Raw genomic sequence first — 25991 nt, 5'->3', positions numbered from 1 at the left:
ACTTTGCCAAAACGTTAAATCAGTTTTGTTCTTCAAAACTCTACAGTGATTGCCATTATCAGTAAGTAATACAATAAGGAAAACACGGAATGTTTAACTGAAAGATGGGAGTATACTACTGCTCTTACATCTGTCTTCCGGAAAACAAACCCAGGTAGAAACTACTTTCAGAGTGGATAAACAGAGCTGTAACAACACAACACACAGACCTGGCAGCCAAATTCAAGGTGAATCTTAGGTAAGAGATTCATTTATACAGTCTGCATTTGGTTTCTTCTAAATGTATTTATTCCTAATTACAACTCAACTGAAGTTTGATATATAAATGTAACCAAAGATCTGGGGCGATGCAACTTACATTTGTATAAACCATAGTGAAAACTAGTGGTTAAGATAAAAAAAAAAAAAAATTAGTAAACTATGAAAAATGCAGTAAGTTTTTACGTTGAGTAAAGAAAAAGAGAAAAAAATATGGGATTTTAGAGAAAAGAGGGTAATTTTAGAAGCTAGTAAAGAAACCCTGGAGTTTGAAGGTAATTAAGTTGGAAAAGGCTAATCATTCATAAAGATTTTGATTATAAAACTGGTGACAGAAAAACATTTAGTGTACTTTTACTCCTTTAAAATACAATTAACTTGCTCATGCTGATATAAAAATATTACCTAATTTCAACCTATAAAACTAGTTTTTTATATGTAAAGTTGATTATAACACAATTTCATGAAAATGGCTTTCCACAATGGTGTTTAAATACCTTAACTCTTGATTTTTCTAAGTATTTACTACATACACAGGTAATTTTTATACTTCAAAATTAAGTGGCTAGAGAATTCACTATAGTCAGTTAAGAGTTATCAAAATTGAGCATGTAATAATGTTTAGATGGTCATCCATCAACATATACAACCAGTTCTGGGTGAAAAGACAAAGAAATGTGTTTTCCTGAACTGCCACACAGAGTTAAAACTGCAGTTCATATCAACAAACAAAATCAAAACAAACAAAAATGAGCACATACATAAACAAGTCCCACTAGACATGTAGTTAAATAAACACTGGAACCCGAATTTCATTCAATAAAACTGTCTTTACTTCAAAACTTTGGAATTTTTTAGCTTGGGTTTCACACTCCCAAACACTTAACAACAAAAATACAAGGACATAATCTTGCTGTAATATTATTTACTAAAATCCTAAATTAAAAAGACTGACCTATTTAGGCAATTCTAGATTGCACAGATCACACTTCTACTTGATTAAATCATTTTAAGGAAGGCTCACCTGTAAGACTGTTATTCTGAATGGCTGATATTTTAAATGCACAAAGCAGATTGGCAACAATCTTTGACGAATAGCCCACATAACAATGAAAGACTACAAGTACTTTGTCTTACCCGTTCCCTTGAGTAGTGGAGCAGCCAGCAGAATGGCTCAGGGAAGTGCTCCCAGCACACGGACTTTTTTTAGTGGATAGATCAAGTACACCGTCTGTGGAGACACAAACACACACCTAAAGTTGTCAAAAACTAGGAGCAAGTGCACAGTGAATAGGTTAAAAGTGAAAATGGAATAGGCTTAGCAGATACAGCAGTGTAACATTACTCAATTCAATACAATCAGAATATTTTCCCTCTTGAAATGACATTAATTTAGTAAGCATGTTATATCTAATATTTTTAAGGGGTTTACTAATAAGGTAACCAGAAAAAGTAAAACATATTACAAGAGATATTAAAGGACTGAAGTACTAGAAACAACAGTTTAAATAGCATAAAGTTTTTCCAAGAATTTTAGACTTTATGTTCTAAACAAATAGACCAGTGTGTTTTTAATGCCTCACAATATAATTCAAATGAAAAAACTAGGTTTTTCAAGAAATCTGAGTTGTACCTGAAACTCAGAAAGTACATTAAACTTGGATGTGAAACTGTTACGATAAAACAATCTCTAAATGTTTAGATGAAATTACCAGTATATACACTAACAAAGTAGTTTGCAAGAAGTATGTCCTAATTATTTTTCGGACATATTTACAAAAAAAAAAAAAAAGATTTCAGTTAAATCTCTCAGGGGAAATTTGCATATTTTAAATTTAATTTCTGAATTTTTTTAATCAAAAAAGGATTACAAACTGTAGGGCAATGTTTAAAGAATAATGAAACAGTCCTGGCACTGATTAGAGTTTGGGAGTGTAATCTGAAAGCTAGATCAAATCACAAATTCATATTATTATAACATTAGAAACCTTTCTTTTTCCTCAAAAACATTTTACCCCTTTATAGACATACCTACAAAAGAAATCTTACCTCCCCGTCCCCCCCAAAAAAGAAATTTTACAGCTTGAGCAACTTTTAAAGCTGCCATTCTGCCCAACATTAACAAAGCAAGATACTATGCAATGTTTCTGATTGTCAGTTTGCCAACAGAAAAGTCTTGCTACCTAGCAGTAATAAAAATCACCTTGGGATAAGATCTATTTGTATCTGAGGAAAATCTCCTTGTTTCAGGCCATTCGAACCAAATATCTATTAGACCTCTAATGAGCAAATGCACTGCTTAAAAATATTTCCAACTGAAGGCAGTGTTATTTAATGACTTCTAAATCAACGTGAAATTTTATCAAATTAGCAACTTATTTTAAGTCTATGTCTCAAAATACTGCAATTTAAGTTGGAAGCACTAAAATTCATTAAGACAGTATTATAAGAATTTTATTTCATACATGTTATTGGGTTTTTCAAATTTTTCTTGATAAGTTTGCTGCCATGCTAAATGAAACCGAATGCTATCACTGTATGCTAACTTCAATTATCAATGTTTTACACCCCTATGATGCCATTCTATTACAAACCTAAAACTTTTGATGCAATATTTGCAACAAAGTGTTTTTTTTTACATGAAAACTACCTTTTTGTAGTAAAGAATTAAAGAATACAATCTTCAATAAAACAGAAAAGTCACAGCTCTGTAAATGTGGTGGCGAACGGTAATACTGACTACTGTGAACATAAACAACTGGCAGGCCTCCCATACAGACTTGTCAAAACTTACAGGACACAGGGGAAAAGCAAAGGAAAACAACTTAAAGAATACTTTCTTAGTAAGCAATGACATCTGAGTAGTCCATTAAACATAAAAAAAAAAAAAAAAACCAGAAAATGCAAAGATCATCCTTTAAGGAGGTTCTTTCAATTATTTACTTTCAAAATAAATATGTACTAATCTCCACTGAATTCACACATTTTATAATCTTTCCAAGATAAGTAGTTTTTGAGATTTCAATGACAATAAAATCTTAGTATAAACACTATTAATTTCTAATTTGTCATGATTCAAACAATGGTTGAAGTGAAATGCTCACTTCATCTATGTGAAATTAAAAGTAAAAAGAGATTACACAGTAACAGGATTATGTAATGTATTTAAGATAATAAACATGTAGAGACTGATTCAAAAAGTATAAGCTAAGCAAAACCTATAACTCCTAATCTATTCACTTACTGTGGGTCCTCATCAATAAATCCTTTTTGGAAACATTTTAAGGCTAGCTCTTAATACAGCGCATTTGTATTTTTGTTTTGGTTTATAAAACATTAAAAACATTCTTAATACTAAAAGTATTAGACATCCCTTGATGGTTCTTCTAAAAAACCACAAATATGTATTTTTCCTCATGAACTCATTTGCAGATTATCATTTCTATATAACAGGTATGGGTATTATTTCTCAGGTAGACAGTAATTACTAGAACATTGAAGGATAAGGGGAGAAACTATTTTAAAGGAGCTTTTATAAAAAGGGCAAGACAATACTCTGAAAAGTGCAAAATGCTTTTAATATCAAATAACATATAGATGAGGAATAACTATAACCTCCTGACTTTCCTTGGTGGTTGATCCATAATAACTATACAGCTGATGGGTAAGGTTTTAACACTAGATCTCTACTTCTCCATTATTGCAGTCAGGAGTAAATTAAGATTACAACATTTAAAACTTTATTACTGCTGCTGGGTCACTTTTTATCAGTAGTTTTTTTCCTCCCCAAATCAAAGTTTTCTGATTGGATAGAGGAGACCTTGACGTTCCACCATACCTTGTTCGCTAGGTTCTGACTGAGACTTTCTGACAGTAAGGTCCAGAGGTGAGTCTTGGTCAGCCATGAGAAGTTTGCTGAGCACAGGGTTCTGAGTAGTTGCAGCCGTGGGAGAGGTGGTGACTGGAGATGCTTTCGGCAGGCTTTGGTTCTTTGTGCTATTGGGCTGGCTGGGGTCCTGAGTAGAGCTATTTTTTGAGGTATATTCAGCAGCAAATTGTTGGATCATTCGCTGCATGATCTCACGGGCCACTAGGGGAATATTGGGGTCGGAGACCCAGGGACTTTCTGTAAACAGAGATTTATTTACTTTTAAAGTGGGACAATGTACTAAAAAAAAAAAAAAAAAAAATACAGCTTTCAAGCAAACATAAAATTCGTTTTTTTTTTTTTCAAATACAATATCCTGAAAATAGTATTCACCCTCTGACTTACACTTTTAATCTGTAAAATTCTGAGTTGCAGACTTTTAAAACTTTCACAAAAAAATATTTCTAAACATTTCCCCCTCCCCACAGGATCATGGAATTTTAAAAAGGGATAACAGAAGTCAAGATTATGGGCAAGAATCACTTACCTGATGCAGAAATCTCAAAGCCTTTATCTTAGTAAATAATTACTGCCTTGTCAAAACCTATTGATCCTACACACTCTCCTAGATTTTCCCTCAGCCACTGCTGCCTAAGTTGTTCAAGATGGGGTTACTGAGTGCTTAATTTCCTTCCTGTTAGAGCCTGAGGACATGTCAAGGTTATAGAAGGAGATATTTAAAGATCCATGACAGGCTATAGCAATAGTTTTCACACATCATTATCATCAAAATTACTTTGAAAGAAGCTTGTAACAGCAGACTTAAGCCTATTCTCAGATGGGGATCTCAAGAACTGACATTTCTAACACTATGCTATATGCTACTGATGATAGAGATTACAACTTGAGAACCCAGGGGCTAGTTTATTTACTGAAAACAAAAATCTTAAGACTACATATTTTCCATGAATTCTTTAAATACATCCTGCCTATTATTAACAAAACTGCTGGGGTAGTGATGAAATAACATTCATGTTGTTAATTTCTAGTCAAGTTTAAATCAAAGACCATACGAACTCAACAAATAAAACTGGCTATAAGCGAAGAAAGATCCTGAAGGTCAACTGAGAAAGAACTGACAATCATCATACTACACCTGTTATCACAATTATCACAGAGATGGAGCTTCTGAACGCAGAGATTTTTGCTTATGTCTGTATACCTCTCTCGATTGGCGCAAAGTATGCATTAACTTTTCTGTGAGAAATTCCTGAGGTCAATAAAATCAATCACCATCTAATACTTTTCTTAAACAACAAATGAGCATTGTGCTTTGAAGGGCAAATGGCCTCTACAAATCTGTACAGATGGTAAGTGACAGACCAATGATCTTATAATGCTGCACCTGTAACTCACTCTTTTCTACTACATTCCTGTTGCCTTGACTTTTTATAATCGGGAACTGGAAGGAACTCAGGAGGCTGATTTATAAGGTTGAAGAACTGACTCTCACTACTACTAAAACCTGAAACATATCATCTGAGACTCACAGGACTCTTAAAACAAATCATTTTTTCCATGAAGGACAACAGTCAACACCAGAAAAAGTCACAGTATTTGTCTTATCCTTTGGAATTTGAAAAAGCTTGCCGAGTCAATATTTTTGCCTTATTAAGAACCAATTATAACCCCATTTTCCTCCCTATAAAACAGACTATGAGCATTCTACACGATTTCATAAAAAAACACCATTAAGGTTCTGCAGTTTCTATAATTATGAAGTGATTCTTCAGAGATTTAAAAAACATTTCAGTCATGAATTTTTTAAATATCTCTATCCAATAGATTAGTATCTCTTTTTAAATATTTCTTTCCAATGTATTTTCCAACTTACAGACATTTAACCGTCTAGTTAACATCCCTTTTTAGGGGCTGGCCATTGGAGCAGTGCATTAAGCTGCCTCCTGCCTCCCATGGTGGAGTCTTGGCTGTTTCACTTCCAATCTGATTTCATGCTAAGGAGCCTGAAAAGGCAATAACTCGGCTATTTCAGACATTTGGCAGAATGAAGAATTAAATAAGAGATCTCTGCTTCTGTCTTTGTCACTCTTTCAAATAAATAAAATAAATAATTTTTTCTAAAATCAAAAGTCACTGGGGCCAGAATGGTGGCTTAACAGGCTAATCTTGTGCCTTCAAGGTGGGAATCCCCTCTGGGAGCTGGTTCCTGGTTCACATCGCAGTTGCTCTGCTTCCAATCCAGCTTCATGCTTATGGTATGGTTACATATCAGTGGATGGCTCAAGGCCTTGGGACCCTCAACCCATGTGGGAGACCCCAAAAAAGCTGGCCTTGGATAGGCTCAGGATAGCCATTGCAGCCATTTGGGGAGTGAACTAGTGGATCTTTCTCTCCTTTACTCTGTAAAATCTGTCTTTCAAATAAAAAGCTTAAATAAATCTTAAAATTTCAAATTTTAATGTATTAATGAACTATTTTCCTCTTGAAAAGTTAGGTGATATTAATATAAAGAGGACCTTCCAGTATGGGGAAAATGAAATAATTTATGATGTACTGCTGTGTTTAACAAGTATTAAAAAATATCATTTGAAGCTGTATGGAGAGTCAAAGATCGGAAGCTTATCTTTTAGATTTAAATGCCTAAAGCATAGCCTGCCTTTTTCCTGAAGGACTAATACAATCATCAGATGGAACATGTGCAGGCTTTACGAAAGCTATCTCTTCATTTAAATTTCTGTATCTTTCCAAAGTTTTCTACACACACGTACTTAAAAATACAACATTTCAGCCTAGGGAAACACAACTGAGTCAAAATAAAAGGCAATCAAATAAAAATACAACAACAGAAAAACATGTCAAAGCTGTATCACAACCATGTAAGTATTTTTAGCAGCAAATCTGACTTTCAGAAGTTGGTATTGTGGCATGTGACAAAGCAAGGTTAAAAACAATGTGAATATCACAGCTGTGGAAGGTATACACAAAGGCCTACTTCTGAAGCATCTGTACACTCTCTAAAACAAGTAATGTGCAACACTTAGGGAAAAAGATCTAAATCCAAGCATCTTAATATTAAATGTTCTTACTCAAAGATCTGAAATCCAAACTGATGCAAATAACAAAAACCTAACCTTTCTGGGTGCCAATTTGATATCACAAAGGTTTGGATTTTGGAACATTTAGGGCTTCGTTTAGGACTAGGGATGTCCAACTTGTAACAAACAAACAAACCAAAAAACCAAAAAAACTATACAAATATTAAAAATATTCTAAAACCCAAAAAATTCCCAAATCTGAAACACTTTTGGTCCCAACCATTTTGGATAACATCAACCTGCATTCACAAAAGGTATCCTTCTAGACTAAACTTTGTTACATCCAAGAACACTGAATATTTTTTGGTATTACTTATAGAGTATCAATCCCTATCTTTGAGATATTTCAAAGATGATGAATAAAAATATAGAAAACATCAACATATTAAGCAAGAAAAAGAGAAATTCCAAGTTCAAAGCAGCAATTTTCTGAGCACTGCCATTCCAGTACACCAACAAATACAAAAACTTAATTTCCTTCCATAGGACAGCTTGTGCAACACATCCGATTAAGCTGCCACTAAGTGCCTGGCCAGGCCTCTCAAGTCCCAGCTGCTCTCCTTCTGACAGACACATGAGAAAGTAGCACCATGTGGGAAGCTCCGATGGAGCCCCAGGCTTCAGGACTTGGCCGGGTCCAACAGTTGTGGCCATTGAATGTAAATGAGCAGATGGAGGATTCCTACCACCTGTTTTTCAAATAAATAAATCTTAACAACAACAACAACTCTCTAAAAATTATTTCCTCAAAGATCTTATTTCTAAACAAGAAAACTTCTAAGTACTGTTTTTCCTCTATGACAAAGGGATGTCACTACTAGAGAAGACAATGGAATCCCTCTATAGGAATCTGTTTATGACTGACCTTATTTAGTGGATTAAATAGAATTTTTCTCCCCATACCTGCCATAACCAGTCTCCATTAGATGTCAGACTATGGGGTTATCTAATCCCGTAACTTCCAATCACAAACTGAAATAAACTTTTCTTTTCTTTCTTCCTTTCTCTCTCTCTCTTTCTTTCTTTTCCACTTCTCCAGTTTTAGTTTAACTAACAAAAACCAAAATAGTCCACAGATGAAAAGTTGTTCCTCCATGGAAATTAGGGAAAGGAGTTCCTCTTTTTGATAATGAAGCTTCTATCATGCCACACCAATGACCCTGAATATGCCCTAAAAGGAGCTGAAAATAGTTCCTTGGTTTAAATTCAGAGACCTATTCTAACAGTTGCATATACCTTAAAAGTAAAATATTTCAACAAACAATTAGGAAAATATCTACATTTAAGGTAAATTTGGAATTCAAAACACTTTCTGAAAACAGTAAGATGAGGATGGCAGATTTAGTTGGAGCATTTAAATCAGAGTCCTAGTGGGTATTAAAAGAAAAATAGGGGTGTATTAAAATTTACTTTTGGATAGGAATCTAAAAAGAAATGCAAAGAAAAAAGTCCCATTAGAAAAAATGATCCTTACATACTTTCAATTTGATAGAACACTTCACTGTATGCCACTATCTGAAAACACTGATCAAATTAGGTTGAAGTGCAAATGTTATGCCAATCAGAATCAGTACTTATTGTTTCAATCTCTGCACAAGGTCAAAATACACCCTCTATACATCAAAATAAATTGGAAAATTTCCAGAGGAATGAATGGCATAAATGAAGACAGAAAAATATTTAAGAAAATGGAATCACTAAGTCTCTTGAAAACTAAATAAAAATATTCAGAATTATCAACTATGTAAAAAATCATTTTTCAGAACAGGCTGTGGTCCACCTGTATTTTTAAACAACAGGAAAAGTATGATTAAGAATTACAGATTCGGACCTGGCAAAGTGGCCTAGTGGCGAAAGTCCTCGCCTTGAACATGCTGGGATCCCATATGGGCGCCAGTTCTAATCCCGGCAGCTCCACTTCCCATCCAACTCCCTGCTTGTGGCCTGGGAAAGCAGTTGAGGACGGCCCAAAGCTTTGGGACACTGCACCCGCGTGGGAGACCCGGAAGAGGTTCCTGGTTCCCAGCTTCGGATTGGTGCAGCACCGGCCCGTTGCGGCTCACTTGGGGAGTGAATCATCGGACGAAGATCTTCCTCTCTGTCTCTCCTCCTCTCTGTATATCTGACTTTGTAATAAAAATTAATAAATCTTTAAAAAAAAAGAATTACAGATTCATTTTAGAAAAGAATTTCTTGGAAGTAAATAAATAATGATCATGAAAGAGTGTTTCAGGAACAACACCAGAGCCATAACCAGTAGCTAAAACTTTGTGTTGAATGCACCATGATCCCATAGGGTTGCTAGTTGGAGACCCAGCTGTTTTCACTTCACATTCAGCCCTTGTGTGTAGCCTGGAAAAGCAGTAGAGGATGGCCCTAAGCACTGAGACCCCACAAAAGAAGCTCCTGGATCCTGCCGTTGGATCAGCTCAGCTCTGATCATCGCTGTCACTTGGGTAGTGAACCAGCAGAAGGAAGATTTTTCTGTCTTTCCTTGTCTCTGTGAATCTGTCTTTGCAATAAAAACAAATCTTAAAAAAAAAAAGTTTTACAATAGCAATTATAATCAGGGACAAAGAAAATAAAATCTCTCCATGAAAAATTTCTAAATTAGAAAGTTAGAGACTACAGAGAAGTTTTATGTAATTTTAAAGAAATGTAAACAAGCTTACTATAAGAAAGATAAAAAAGTTTCAATGGTAAAGATAAATTGAAAGCAAGCAAATAAAGCTATTAATATACTTCAAATGTAAAACAAAGCTGTAGGATCATAAATTTACTTTCCCAGAAGTAATAATTAAAAAAAAAAACATTCTAGTAGAGGGACCCGCACCATGGTGTAGCAAGTTAATCTAACTACAGCACCAGTATCCCAAATGGGCTGCTCCATTTACCACCCAGCTTGCTACTGATAAGCCTGAGAAAGCAGTGGAGGATGGCTCAAATCCTTGGGTCCCTGTACGCATGTAGGAAATCCCGCTAGAAGCTGCTGGTTCTGGGCCCGGCACAGTGGCCTAGTGGCTAAATTCCTTGCCCAGAATGTGCTGGGATCCCATATGGGCGCTGGTTCTAATCCCGGAAGCTCCACTTCCCATCCAGCTCCCTGCTTGTGGCCTGGGAAAGCAGTGAAAGCAGTCGAGGACGGCCCAAAGCCTTGGGACCCTGCACCGTGTGGGAGACCTGGAGGAGGGTCTTGGCTCCTGGCTTTAGATTGGCGCAGCACCAGTCATTGTGGTCACTTGGGGAGTGAATCATTGGATGGAAGATCTTCCTCTCTGTCTCTCCTCCTTTATGTATATCTGACCTTCCAATAAAAATAAATAAATGTTTAAAAAAAGAAGAAGCTGCTGGTTCTGACTCTGGACCAGCCCAGCTGTGGCTAATGTGGTCATCTGGGGGACTGAATCAGCAGATGGAAGACCTCTCTCAAGACCCACATCTCTCTTTCCTTCTCTGTGCCTGTCTCTTGTTAGCTCTCCACTCTTAACTCTGCGTTTCCCCAAAAGTAAATAAATAAATCTTAAATTCTAGTGAAAAAGCAACTATGAAAGAAGAGAAAGTTTAACAAAGCTAATTTTAAAATATAGTTAATAACGGTTTCTATACAATGAAACTTCAGAATTACTTAAATTCTAGAGTTAGTTTTCTGATTCTCAATAATCAATACTATTTATAAAGGAAATTTTGTCTATCAAAATATTATACCAAGACCTTACAATTTTCAGAATTTCCTGATTTTTTGAACTACGTAAAACTCCCCATCACCATCATTTCCGGATGTTTAATACTAACTGCAAATTTAACTCACCAAAAACAAAGAAAAAAATAAACAAATAATCAATTAGGAACAAATATGCTTAAGAATGACTTTATGAAATGACAGTGAAATGTAGGAGAATTAATATTAGATGCTAAATGTCATTCTTTACTGAAACCAACCTTTTCTATAAAAGACTGCATTGAGGAACTCTTCTGCTTGTCTCTCGAATCGGATGATTTTTGCTTGCTCTTGTTTAAGCAGAGCTTCTTGACCAGCTCCCGAAACTGGTTCATCCAGACCAACTAAGTGTCCCTGCAAAAATATTTGGTGAAAATCTTTCCCCATTTAATATCAAAAAATAGATACATAATTAAAGACAAATGATAACAGTAAATAAGACAACTTAGGATAAAAACATAACCACAAGCATAGAGAAGCAAAATGATATAAACATTCTTCAGGCAGATTTTATCCTTGTTTTTCAATCATGAGTTTTGTTTATTACTAACATGTAAATTGAAAGCTAACTACCTCTGGAAAATTTCCTTGAGCATTCAAAGACATTGGCTCTGCTACACTATCTCAACACTTCAGAGTGAATGTTCCTTTAAAGATTTCTAAACCTTAAATCTCATTTTTCTTTATTTGATATTTGCTTTTTTAGTATGAGATCTATTTTTTCCATATACAAAACACAAATATTTCTGGTTCTTTTGAAATTAATTTTATTCTTTAAAATATTTTACTTGAGAAACTATTGTGGCTGGCATCATTGCATGGTAAGTTAAAACTTGGCCAAAAGTGCAGGCACCTCATATGAGCACCAGTTTTGTGTCCTGGCTATATGGAGGAACTGGAATGTATGATTCATAAATGATTTTTATGACCATTTTCTGATTTCATGACTATGCTAGCAGTACTTCCTAAGCATTTTGCAGATATGATTTGACATTAATTATACATTGCAAACAAATAAAACTCACTTGCATATTTAAACTGAAGCAATGACCCTTTAACTATATAATGTAAGAAACAATAAGCTTGGTACATAATTCATCTTGGCAGCTTTAAACAAAACATTTTGGGTCATCTTAAAACCAGGAGAACCACAATTAGTTACATTCACCAACATTCTCTTTCATATGCTAAAAATCTTTCAAAATATTTCTTAAAACTGATTCAAATAAAATAAGGTAATTTTGATATGAATTTAACAATTAAAAGATATTAGGAACAGGTGTCAATGAAGAGTCCCATGAGAACTTCCAACTGCATTAACTTTAGTGCCATTTCTTTGTCTATTAAGTTTTAAAAATCCAGACAAGTAACCACTTAACTCTATGGTCCTACACTGACGAGTAGTCAGGCTATCTTCTAATCATAATCCATTCAGAATAACCAACCTAGCATTCAGTAAACGGGTATTACAGGCTCTTTCTTGACTCAATTATCACTGTATTAAACTGGGTTTACAGAGTTTACAGAGTTACAGAACATTTTAAAGCCATGCATAGTTTTCACATAGTACATATATCCCATGAAGTTTTTTTTTAAGACTTATCTTTTGCAGGGATTTCAGAAAACTTTCTGCACAAAGAAAACCTAATCTTCTGACTGCTTTTTGAAGTACCCTAGTGTTACATGACTTTCTATTTTTATCTGTAATATCTAATAATTTTTACAAATGTGAATCTATATCATAACAATCCAACTTCATTTTAGGGCTCAGCGTGATGACTCAGTGGTTAAATCCTAGCCTTGCATGTGTTGGGATCCCATACCGGTGCTCATTCAAGTCCCAGCTGCTCCACTTCCCATCTTGCTCCCTGCTTGTGGCCTGAAAAAGCAATCAAGGACAGTGCCAAACCTCAGGACCTTGCACCCACATGTGAGACATGGAAGAAGCTCCTGGTTTTGGGTCGGCTCAGTTCTGGAGTTGTGGCTACTTGGGGAGTCAATCAGCAGACAGAAAATCTTTCTCTCTATAAACCTGCTTTTCCAATAAAATAAATCTTAAAAAACAAAATATGCTTGTATCTTAAAGGAATATTCTATGATAATTAATACTTAAATCCCCATTCCTCTACTTGTTCCCACCCCTAGGCAACTACTGAGTGCTACACTGTGCCACTACAATTTATTTTTGATATTTCATGTAAATGTTATTGTGTGTTTTTTCAGGGGAATATCTTTCTTCTCCTAGAATAATGTTTGCAAGATTGTTCCACAATGTAGTGTAACTATTACCTTCCTTTTCATTGTTAAGTAACATTCCACCATATAAATACACCATATTTTATCTGAGCACTCACTACCTGATGAATATCTGGGTTATTTCCACTTTTGAGCCATCAAGTAAATACTATTAATTTTTGTACACAAGTTTTTGTGTTTAGACATATTTTCATTTCTCTTAGATTTATACTTACTACAACAGACTTTTTGGGTCACATGTTAACATTCTGAGTGGGTTGAAATTAATTTTCAAAGTAGCTGTACCATGCTCCCAACTGCATTGTGTGAAGGTTCTGATTTCTCCACACTCTCATAATTGGTTATTAGTTTTTTAATCACTGCTATCCTGTTAATTAAGAATGGTATCTCATGATTTAAATGTATATTTTTGGGGTCAGTAGGGTGGCAGATAGGCTAATCCTCTGCCCTGTGTCACTGGCATCCCAAGTATGCGCCAATTTGTATCCCAGCTGCTCCACTTCCAATCCAGCTCTTTACCTATATCATAAAAGGGCAATACAAGATTTTCTTGTCCTAGGGACCCTATACTCCAGAGCGACACCCACAAAAGGCTCAAGGCCTCTTTGGAGGTTGCTCTAAAGCAAGCTGAGGCATTGTAGTCACCTGGCAAGTGAGCTGGTGAAAGGGAAGAACTTCTCTTTTCATTTTTCCTTCTGTCTGTAAATCTGCTTTTCAGTGATCATGGGCTGGCTAAAGAACTTCTTTGAAGAGATGTCAAGTCATTTACTCATTTCACACATCAAGACTATTTTTTTTTTTCTTTTGCCGATCTGTAAGATATTATATGTTCTGATGCAAGTTCATTATCTTCCTTTCGGGTAGTGTACTTGCCATGTCACTTGATGGCACTGACAACGTAAGTATACAAGTTTTTCATTCTCCCCCTCCCATTCTTTTGAATTCTGATTTATCTTTTGTCAATTGCGTTTTTGGAATATTATTTAAAGTAACTTGGCTAATTCAAGGTCACAGACATTCAGTTCAATGATTCCTTTTCTAAGGGATTAATTTTATGACTTAGATTTACTTTATGCGTAAGTGTATGATAATGGTGATTTCTGTGTATGGTGTATGAAAGGGAATCCAATTTCATTTTTTTTGTGTGTGGACATTGAGTTGTGCCAGTGCTTTTTGTTGAAAGCATGATTCTTTTCCCTATAAAACTGTTTTGGGACTTATGTCAAAAATCGCCAGCCAGCAAGTTTTAACTCTGGACAATTTTTTCACTGATTTATATAGGATCACACTCTTGATCACGGCAGTTTTGTGGTTTTCAGAAATCAGGAGTAAATCCTTCTACTTTGTTGTATTTTAAGACTGTTTTGACCACACAAGGTACCTCGAATTTTTGCAGGAATTTTAGGATTCACTTGTCAATTTCTGCAAAGATGGTAGCTGGGATTTTAGACAGGGAATGTACAAAATATATAACAATCTGGGAGTGCTTTCATCTTAATATTGTTTTCTGATCCATGAACAAACACTGGAAACCTTTCAACTATGAATTGTTTTTAAGAATATTTTGTAAATTACTGTCTACCAAACCATATACTTCTTTGCTAAATTTGTGATAAATTCCACACAGTTGTGGTGCTTACTGCTCTTTATGTATTGATGGAATTTTATTAATGTCATTTAAAATTTTTTTCATGGTAAGTTCTATAGTTTTCTTGTGATATATTTTCCTAGCTTGGGTGCCCTTAATATCTCACTGGGGTATTCTGGACCACTTTCTTTTTATTGACTGCAGTGTCAACATACTTTAAAACAGCAAAAATCAGGAAAGGACAAAAAAGAAAATAAGCTTGTTTCCTTTTGGGAAAAAAAATACTACACAGAACAAAGGAGTTTTCCTCAGACAAGGAGCTGGTATTAACGTCTCTTTATATATATGGTAGGAATAACCAGTGAAAATACAAGGTTGTAGGCTTTTTTTTTTTGAAGCAAGTTTCTCAATTCTTGCTTTATGTTGTATAATTTTCCTATGACTGCTTTTACATATTACTGGTGGTCAGATTTATTCTTTCATAGCTCTGAAGTCCAGAAGTCCTAAATTAAGGTGTCAAGGGGGCCTTTCCCTTTTTGAAGGCTCTAGGAAAGAGTCCATCCATATTACTTCCTAGCTTCTAATAGCTGCTGACAGTCTTTGGAGTTCCTTGGCTTATGACAGCTTAACTACAATCTATGCCTCCATCGCTACACAGTTTCTCCCTTCAATATCTCTATTGCAGTCATGGATTTTGGATCCACTCCAATCCAGTATGGTCTCATTTTTAAAAGATTTATTTTGAAAGAAAGAGAAGAGAAACAAAAGTCTCCCATCTGCTGGTTCACTCCCCAAGTGGCCACAATGGCAGCAACTGAGCTGATCCAAAGCCAAGAGCCAGGAGCTTCTTCTGGGTCTCCCATGTGGCTGCAGGGTCCCAAGGCATTGAGTCATCCTGTACTGCTTTCCTAGGTCACAAGCAGGGAGCTGAAAGCAAAGTGGAATAGCTGGGATATGCACTGGCACTCACATGGGATCTTGACATCCATATGGAATCCCAGTGCATGCAAGGCTAGGACTTTAGCCACTAGGCTACCGTCTTAATTTGACAGCAAGGTCATATCCACAGGTGTCAGTGGTTAGAATTCAGCATATCTTTGTGCAGAAAACAATTCAATACCTATTACATCCCACCTGGAGGCAATGGTTTAGGTTGCACTGTACCTAAGCCAAGGTCACCCCGCTCAAAGAAAAGCAGCTAACAACTGGCAGGCATCCTGGGCCTGCTCAATACTAAATTTGTTCAAGTTGAGGACTTAAGCTGCTAGGCCACTGCGCCAGGCCAGACAATCGGCTAATTTACTTCTATAAAAGGCAGAGTTACAAGGAGAGAAGGAGGAGAGAATGAGTGAAAGAGGTATGGTGTTCATTTCCCCAAATGGCTGTAAAGGCCAGAGCTTGGGTAGGTCCAAGCCAGGAGCTTCATCCAGGTGTCCCACATGATTGCAGGGTCCCAGAAGCATTAGTAGGGAGTTGGGTTGCAAGTGGAGCAGCCAAGAGTTGAACTGGCACTCACTTGGAATGCTATTGTTACAGGAAGTGTCTCAATTTGCTTCACCTCAACACTGGTCCTAAAGGTTAAATTCTAGTTCGTGATTTCTTATGATCTGTGAGTGATGCTAAAAATATCCAAGTGGCCCTTGGCAGAAAAACTGTTGTCCCTTCCCTTCCTGGTAGTATAAGCACATGAGGTCAGTTTTTAGCATGCACTCTGGTCCCAAAAAAAAGGCGTATCCTGGGAAGTTAGGTGTTTCAGGCCAACAGTTAAAAAAAACATTACATTGCCGGTCTCCACAAATTTAAGCTCAACTAAACTTAATTACCTGCCTGATTACACCACAATGGATTCATGACTGGAAATCAGGTATTGGTATGTCTGTTACTGTTCAACTGTCTATTTGTCTCAATCCCACTCCATACACTTAGGGACTCTGCTGATAGCTGTGTGTCTTCCTAATGGATTGGCTCTTCCAGAAATCAGAATATGTTCTTCTTTAACCATGGATTAATTTTTCTGGCAGTGACATTCAGCTGTTACAGTTTCTCTGCTCTCCTTTTAAGTTTCTGGCTTGGACCCAGTGGCGTGGCCTAGTGGCTAAAGTCCTTGCCTTGAACGCCCTGGGATCCCATATGGGCGCCGGTTCTAAACCCAACAGCTCCACTTCCCATCCAGCTCCCAGCCTGTGGCCTGGGAAAGCAGTCGAGGACGGCCCAAAACCTTGGGACCCTGCACCCACGTGGGAGACCCAGAAGAGGTTCCAGGTTCCTGGCTTCGGATCGGCGCAACACCAGCCATTGTGGTTACTTGGGGAGTGAATCATCGGACAGAAGATCTTCCTCTCTGTATATCTGACTTTGTAATAAAAAAAAAGTTTCTGGCTTATCTGTTAGTAATGGCATCACATATCCAGTTGTTATTAACCTTTATCAACTGTTAGCTGACTGTTCTACATTGTTTTTCATTACATTCTGGGACAAACTGCTCTACAGTCAGATCTAATACATAGCAGAGGGCAGGGTGAGTCAGGCAAAATGTTGTCAGTGTTTTACGTTTGCCCTAATCCTAGGAAAGTTCTTTTTAGCCATTTTAAAAAAATTTTTAAAAAGATCGGGCCCGGCAGTGTGGCCTAGCAGCTGGAGTCGTCGCCTTGGGCGCCCCGGGATCCCATATGGGCTCTAATCCCAGCGGCTTCACTTCCCATCCAGCTCCCTGCTTGTGGCCTAGGAAAGCAGTCGAGGGCGGCCCAATGCATTGGGATTCTGCACCCGCATGGGAGACCTGGAGGAGGGTCCTGGCTCCTGGCTTCGGATCAGCGCAGCACTGGCCCGTTGCGGCTCACTTGGGGAGTGAATCATCGGATGGAAGATCTTCCTCTCTGTCTCTCCTCCTCTCTGTATATCTGACTTTGTAATAGAAATAAATAAATCTTCAAAAAAAAATTTTAAAAAGATCTATTTGGTTTTATTGGAAAGGCGAATTTACAGAAAGCAGAGACAGAGGAAAATCTTCCATCCACTGGTTCACTCCGTATATGGCTGAGCTGATCTAAAGTCAGAAGCCAGGAGCTCCCCGGGTAAAGCGTCTAAAGGCTCTGGGTCATCCTCTGTCACTTTCCCAAGCCACAAGCAGGGAGCTGGAAGGGAGGTGGAACAGCCAGGACATGAACCGGTGTCTACATGGGATGCAAGAGATTGGAAGTTGCAGATTAGCCAGTTGAGCCAAGGTCCCAGTCCCTATTTAACTGTCTATTTTCCTCATTACTACTGGGCTCACAGACTCACAAACCCCTCTTCCTTGTTGTCTTCATTGTTTTCCAGTTCAGGCATGAGCTTTCTTTCCTAAGCTCTGCTCCTCAGAGACCTCGTAGGCAGAACAGCTGATTACTATACCCTTCAGGCCTGCTCCTCCCCTTGAAAAACTACTGTGCCACTGAACTGCCAACTAGGTGCGGGACAGTGACCTACTTTCTCCGAGTGACACCTGTGCTCTGAACACATTGCTGGTCCATGACCTTTCTTAACTGTTCTTGGCACAGAACCTCTGCCCTATGAATTAGCTGGAACTAGAACAATAGGGCTCTAGTATCTTCAAGGCTAGAGTGACTAGAGGTAGAACCTAAGTAAAGATTAAGTAGAGAAAAGGAACCCTACCTAATCTGCTTGCCCCCTCTTGCCTGGAAAAACTCATCCACAAAACAAGTTTGACATTTGAGAAAATGTCTATCCCTGGGTCTCAGCAGAGCCTCCGTCATATCGTGCTGAGGAAGTCCATTCCTGAGTAGGTGATGTGGCTCAAACAAATATTTAGTTGCTACACGCCTTTAAGACGGTTCTGCATAGGGCCCAGTGCAATAGCCTAGTGGTCAAATGCTCACCTTGCAATCACTGGGATTCCATATACATGCGGGTTTATGACCCGGCAGCCCTGCTTCCTACCCAGCTCCTTGCATGTGGCCTGGGAAAGCAGGTAGAGGATGGCCCAGACCCTTGGCACTGTGCACCTATGTGGAGGGCCTGGAGGAGGCTCCTGGCTCATCGGCTTTGGATCAGCTCAGCCTAGCCAGTTGGGGAGTGAACCAGTGGCTAGAAGATCTTTCTTTCTGTACGTCCTTCTTTCTGTAGATCTGCCTTTGCAACAACAACAACAACAAAAAAAGCTTAAAAATTTGTTCTTTACAGAGTTTAAATGGTTGGCTATAAATATTTTCACTAGCTAAATTACTACTTTACTTGGTTTAGCAGAAATAACCAAAGACTAAAAATACCAAAAATCAAACACAAGTACAACTCAACTGCACTTGGTTACCATGTTAAAAATTTCTAATGATGTATAAGCAAAACACAACTTACCCTCCTTCACTGTATATACCTATATCAAAATCAAACACAGTAAGAACAAAAAGGTATGTATTCAGAGTTTAAAAAAAAATAGACTTAGGATCCTGTTATGCCTGCTCCCTTGTTGGAATTCCAAAAAGACTATGTGCTGATATCTTCTGAAATTTCATAGAAAAATGCATATTCTAAAAACACTTGAGCAGGAGTTTAGCGTAAGTTGCTACTTGGGGTATCCGCATCCCAACTGGAGTTTTTGAATAAAGTCTCCTTTTCTGCTCCAGATTTCTGCCAACGTACGCCATGCAGGCAGCAGATGATGCACCAAGGTCTTGGGCTCCTTTCTCTCACGTGGGAGACCCAGGTTGTGCTCTAGGCGCCCGGTTTTGGCCTGCTCTAATCCTGGCTACCAGGCTCATTTGGGAAGCATATCAGAAGATGAAAGAGCCCTGCTTCTCAAACAAAAATAAGCTAAATAAAGTATTTTTCAATTAGAAAAAACCCCATACATTTCAAATACTTCTTGAACCAAAATAATCTTAGTTTTAATATCACATGTGTATATGCTTTTTGAAGTGCCTTCACATGTCATTGCAAATAAAAACACATGGTACACTGTTCTGTAATAAAAAAAAACTGCTCTTCTTTGAATTTATTATCTCTACTTACTAAAATATATATGATGTTGGGTATTTTGTAGCAGCTGCTTCGTTCAGGATGCAAGACCTGGCCTGCCTAGATTGTAGGTTCATAGAGGAGATTCTGTCATATCAAGAACTACTGTGAGTACTTGCCAGCTGCCTCTCTGTATTCTTGAGCTACATTGAATGACAATGAATTTATTGATGGACATCATTCACTATTCATACAAATGAAGATAAGGAGGCCACTGGGTTTTGTCCTAACCTATAATCAGATAAATTTAATTATATTGGAAGATTTAAAGAAATTGGGGGTGTCATGGTGGCTTAACAGATTAATCCTCCACCTGCAAGTGCCAGTATACACTGGGTGTTGATTCATGTCCTGGCTGCTATACTTCTGATACAGTTCCCTGCTTGTGGCCTGGAAAAACAATGAAGGATGGTCCAAGTTCCAAGTTCATGGGTCCCTAAGCCCAGGTGGCAGATTCTGAAGAGGCACCTGGCTTCAGATTGGCTCAGCAGCTATTTGAGGAGTGAGCCAGCAGATATAAGATATGTCTGTCTGAATTCCCTGTAAAATCTGCCTTTCCAATAAAAATAAGTAAATCTTAACACATTTTTTAAAGAAATAAGACCAGGGGGAATGGTTCAGGTGATTAAATCATGCATGGATAAATGAAATGGCATGTTATCTTAAAGAGCATGTTGCTCCAGAAGCCAGTTTAGTTCTTTTCAAAGAGCCTCTTGCCAGTGATGCCTATGCAAGCTGACAATACTACAGAGGGCCTACCAGCAAGGCAAATTTCAACAGATGCTTCCCCTTGACTTTAAAGCTCCTTGTCTTAAAGACCTAGAGCTGAATAAACATTTTTATAAAGTCTTTGCGATCCCCCCCCACCCCAGTTATAGCAACAGAAATACATGAAGAGGCCAACTACTGCTCTACATTGCACTTTTCACCCAGTTCCCTGAAAATTGGGAAAAGCAGAAGAAAATGGTCCAAACTGCTGGGTCTCTCCAACATGTGTGGGACCTGGATGAGGCTCTTGCTCTCTCTCTCTCTCTCTGTGTAACTCTTCCAAAAAAAATCTCTAAAAACAAAATTAAATAATAATATCAACGACTACAATGTTGCAGCAGGAAATGAGGACATCTCACACAAGAAAGCAATCAGAACATGTGAAAATGACGTAAAGGACTGTTCCTAATGGCAAAATCTGGCATACAAGCTGATGACCTAGTGACTATAATAAGAACCTAGATTTCAAAACAGCAGGGAAACAAGAAAGCACTTTCTTACAGTATAAAGTAAATATGAAGAATATATCCATTTTAACAGGTTTACTTCTGGAAAATATACTTAACAAGACATTACACTTCTGTCCCAGATATCAGCCACTAATTTCTGACCTCCTAGATACAGACCAACTTCAAAACCATATTCCAGTATCATACTCAATGCTGCCACCTACTGGCTATTACCATATTCTCCATATGTATTCTTTTTGGAGAGACTTAAGCCAATCTAAAATGAGTGTCAAGCAGTGAATATATTATCTTTCCAAATTCCAACATCTCAGACCAGATGTTCCAAGTGTCTGCATAAAAACCACCAAGAGCTCCACTTCTAAATACAAGATAATAAAAGCTACATGCTTCTTGACAATTTACATTCCTAGTATATTCTCCTTTCTTATTTTCCATTATGGATTACACATTACCTCTGAAAAATCATTGTCAAAGACAGGTAGCAGCTAAAGGATAAAAACTGTTTTCTTGGGGACTGGCATTGTGGTCCACAAGGTGAAACAGCTGCATGCAACACCAGTATCCCAAAAGGATGCTAATGCTTCACTTTTCATTCAGCTCCATGCTAACATACCTAGGGAAAGCAGCAGAGAATGGCCGAAGTGCTTGGGCCACTGTACCCACCCAAGTAGGAGACCTGAATGAAGCTCCTGGCTGTGAACTGGCTTACAGCTAGTAATTACGGTCATCTGGGAAGTGAACCAGCAGATGGGAGACCCTCTATCTCTCCTCCCATTTCTGTAACTTGACCTTTCCAAAAAAAAAAAAAAGTCGTTGCTGGACAAGTGAGATGCCAAATGGAAATACCCTTTCTAGTTACAAAATCAACTCAATCCCCTTGTACCTAGTCAAATGTTACACTGCTGAGAGAAAAACAGCCAAGATTGATGGGTATTCAGGGCCCAGTTAATGACAAACTTTGTTAACTATACCAGTATGCCGGTATAGTTGCTTATTTTTTTTTTTAAGAGGTAAGTCGGGAAGGCGGGAAACTCCCAGCAGGGACATACCACCCCAGCCCTCAGGCAGGGAAGAAGGTGGAAGGGGACAGCCTGCAGATTGTCTAGGGAAGAGGACCTGGGGACATCTTGAAGTGGGAGCAGCCAAGTGCATGTTTGACCAAACCTGACCCTGCACTGGCTGGCGCTTCCAAGAATCAAGTCTTAGGTTACCTCAGATGAGGTTTCCTGGGGGATTCACCAATTAGATGGCTGGACTCAAACACCAGCCATAGGGAAAACCACAAGATACAGGGTTTGACCTTGGAGTACATGTATCTGGACTGGGCCTCCTCAGTTGCTGATGCCTGTGCAGTGGACAGCAGGATCAAATGCACATAGGGGACATGAAGGCCAGCTCATCCAGGCCAGTGGGAGACATCAGGGATGAAATGCATAACAAGTTGGACAATTCTAGCCAATCTTTGCAGCATGTTCCTGGGCCTGCAGATGCACTAAGGTGGACTTTGTCAACCAACTGATCTTGAAAGATTTTCTCAACCCTAGAGCAACAAAAACAGCAATGTCTCAGAACTATCAAAATTACTCAAGCAACACCCTCAGAACATTCTTGCCCACAGTGGGGTCTCTAGAAGTGTCAACAAATGACTGTCCCCCATCCTTGAGTGCTAATCTCGTTTGATAGCAAGGAATGGTCCTCTCTCCCTCTTCCTCTGTAGATACAGGAAGAAAAAAAACACTGAAATGTGTCCCACCCACCATCCTCCATATCTGAACCTCACAATCCTAATCAGAGGCTCAATGGGAACGCAATATTAAAAAGAAAATTTAAAAATCCTAGAAAATCAGTAATGTGTCAGAACTCCAAACAGCAAAAAGTTGTTAAAAATGTTTCATTGTTTTATGACTTATTTCTGTTATTTCACAAAAATATTCATAAATAGCAATAGATACTTCTCAATGATACTAACAGGCTATTGTAATATCAGAGAATGAATGCCTTTGAATCCCAATCAGGATAAAAGACTAAATAACCACTATTTCTTCAACACCATTAAAACACATTAAATGATTTGCTCAATAAAAGCCACAGGTCCATTCCCATACCAGCAAGCGGCAGGGTAGAGGATGGCAGACAGCCGTGGGGGTCTGACCATGCAGGCTTGGGTTGAGGGGGAAGGCTAGGGGTATAGAACCAGTAGGCATGTGAGGACCTGGGAACTCGCCTCTAGTCAGGTGGAACAAACCTGGGGATTTCTCCATGTGCTTGTTCCTGGGCAAAGAGAGCCCCAGGTCAGCATGCTCTCCCCTGGTGCTGGTGGACCAGGCCTGGAGAACTTCAATGGGTCTGGAACTTATTGAGGGGTAAGACACCAGGCCAGCACATGTACCAGCAGCTTAGGACTTTGGTGGGAGGACAGAGCTCCAGATCAGCACACCACCTACTAGGCTTCTAAAGGCTGGGCTGGAGAACTCATGCACTCATGGGCATGCAAATTGATTAGGGAAAGGAGAAAGGGGTTTATGGGGTAGGGAGGATTGACATGGCCACATCTAGTAAGAAAGGAATAACTCCTGAGGGACTCCCAACAACAAAGCCACTGTACTTGCAGGTAAGTGAGGGGACTGAGACCCGGTGGTTTGCAGGGGAGATATGGGTCAGACCGATGGGCCAGCCCATATGGGAGGCCTGAGTTGGGCCTGTTAGCATGGAACATTGCTACTACCACACGCCATCCCCCACAAAAGCTAGGGCTGCAGCCTGTTTCACAGGACTAGACTCTAGGACCTGACAGTGAGTGTTGGAATAAGGGACAAGTCAAATTAGGCTGGGCCATGACACGAACCAAGAGAACCAGGTCTGGGAGCAGATTCTAAGCAGAACATGTGGGCCTAACCCTGCGGAATTACAAGTCCCATTGGTCAGTTTAAGAGTTGAGGTAGTGATGGGCTGAGCTAGGCATAATCATGGAACCTGCCAACATTCACAGGTACTGGGGCTAGGAACAGGACAGGCTGGGCCAGACTGCAGCACCTGCATGCACACTCTAAAACAGGGAGTGGGGCGGCCTGGGCCACAACATCCACCATCTCATACAAAAACCAGGATAGAGGGGGCAGGCTATGTCAGGTAAGGTCCTAGGATCTGCTGGCACGTGTGAGATATGGGTCTGGGAGAGGGAATAGTGGGGGAACTTGGGAAACTACCCTAGGGGGTCACAGCTTCTGCTGATCAGCATGTGGTCCAGGATGGGTGTTGGGAAGGCTGAGCAAGGTAGCTCCATCCACTGGCAAGTGTGTGGGTTGATTTTGGAAGTGGGTGGACTGGGCAGTGCCAAGCAAACCTTAGCCCACTGGCAAGTGCATAAATCAGGCTGGAGTGAAGGTCATGATAGGCTAGACTACCAGTTTGCATGAGCCAGGGATGGGAGCAGACTGAGCAGGGCCTGGTTGTAGCCTGCCAGCAAGAGTTGGGATTGGGGGCCAGCCAGGTAAGGTCAGGCAAGGCCAGGCTGCAGCATCAGAAGGCAAAGGCCAAGACAAATGAGGAGCTATGCCAAGCTGGGTCAGAGCAACCACTGGCAAGCGTGAAATCTGTGGTGGGGAATAGGCCTGGTTGGGGAGCTAAGGGGACACACTGGCTTGGTTGCAGTTCTCACTGCTGAGTGTGAGAGACAGAGTGGGAGCTGCAGTCCTGTCTGGACTGTAGTGTCCCTTGGCACAGGTGTGGACTGGGTCTGGGGTGCACCAGACTGGGCTAGACTCTAGCATCCACTGCTGCACATGAGAACCATGGGCTGGGTTAGGTCTCTACCCCTGCTGAGCTATGTGCGAGCTGTGTTTGGGTGTGGACCAGGCTTGGCTAGGCTGTAGCACCCAACAGTAAGAACCAGAATGGGTGAGGCCTGTCGGGAAACAACCATGTTCCTGCTAGGACAGGAGGTGGACTAACACACACATGGACCCAACAGTGTGAGTGAGATCTAGAAATGGGAGAGATTCTGACAGAGGAGCTTGGGGAACTCCTCTGTGGACATGGTCCCTGCAAGTGAGTGTAAGAACCAAAACAAAGAGCAGACCAGAATGAGCCAGGTAACGTTGCCCACCAGTATACATTCGGCTCAGGTCAGGCGCAAGCCAGGCTGGGCCAGTTCATATCATCAACTGGCAAATCCAAAAACCAGAATGGTGTATGGGTCACGTTAGGTCTGTCTGCAATACCAGCAGTTCACATGAGGGCCGGGACCAGGGGCCGGCTAGGCTGGGCTACAGGACCCACTGGCAAATGTCGAGGTGAGGTGGGCTATGACAGACTGAGTTGCAGAGTCCAATCAGGACACGTGGGTGGGGGTATGGAAGGGAAGAAGGCAAACCCAGCAGGGAGGCTACGTGGGGCTCCCCTGCTGGATCACCACTACCCGTGGTGAGTGAGAGCTGGAATTAAGGGCAGACCAGGCTGGGCAGGGCTACAACACAGGTTGGCCTATATGTGAGCTGGATCAGGGGAAAACCAGATTGTGTTGGCTGCTCCTACTGGTGCATGCTAAGCCAGAATAGGAGTAAGCTGGTTGGGCTTTGCTGCAATATTAGTTGGAAAATGCTGGCATGGGGGGCAAATTCTGTCAAGCCAAACTACAAAACCACCTGGAGAGTGCAGGATCCAGGAGTAGGAGTGCGCCTAGTAGGGAAAAATAGTGGGCACTGTCCTCTTGGGTTGCCACTCCTACTGGTGAGCATGAGAACCATGAGGAGGGGAAGGCATGGCTAACAGAGAGTGGCACCTGCTTGCACCAGTGCAGACTGGACAGTGGGGTTGATTAGGTTGGAGCAGGCTTCAATGGTCATTGACATGTAAGAGAGTAGAATGAGATGTGGGACAGACTGGATCAGTTTACTGTACATATTGGCAAGCACGGGAACCAAGGCAGGGGGTGGGCCTG

The 25991-nt window shown here is 39.6% G+C and overlaps 1 protein-coding gene across 6 annotated transcripts in view; it reads right to left on the bottom strand.

Annotated features, from left to right (window-relative positions):
- Positions 1 to 25991, bottom strand: part of LCOR (ligand dependent nuclear receptor corepressor) — a 93511-nt gene that overhangs the window by 25204 nt on the left and 42316 nt on the right. For all 6 annotated transcript variants that reach the window (XM_058671630.1, XM_058671635.1, XM_058671632.1 and 3 more), the window contains 3 exons: positions 11182 to 11314; positions 4097 to 4384; positions 1396 to 1489 (listed from right to left, as the gene is read on the bottom strand). In XM_058671630.1, coding sequence (XP_058527613.1) covers positions 1396 to 1489; positions 4097 to 4384; positions 11182 to 11314 — 515 coding nt within the window. The remainder of the gene's footprint in view (positions 1 to 1395; positions 1490 to 4096; positions 4385 to 11181; positions 11315 to 25991) is intronic.

Source organism: Ochotona princeps, chromosome 13 (genome assembly GCF_030435755.1).
Source record: "Ochotona princeps isolate mOchPri1 chromosome 13, mOchPri1.hap1, whole genome shotgun sequence".
Lineage (NCBI taxonomy): Eukaryota > Metazoa > Chordata > Mammalia > Lagomorpha > Ochotonidae > Ochotona > Ochotona princeps.
The sequence above is the reverse complement of the archived record's forward strand: the minus strand, read 5'-3'. Positions and strand labels throughout refer to the sequence as shown.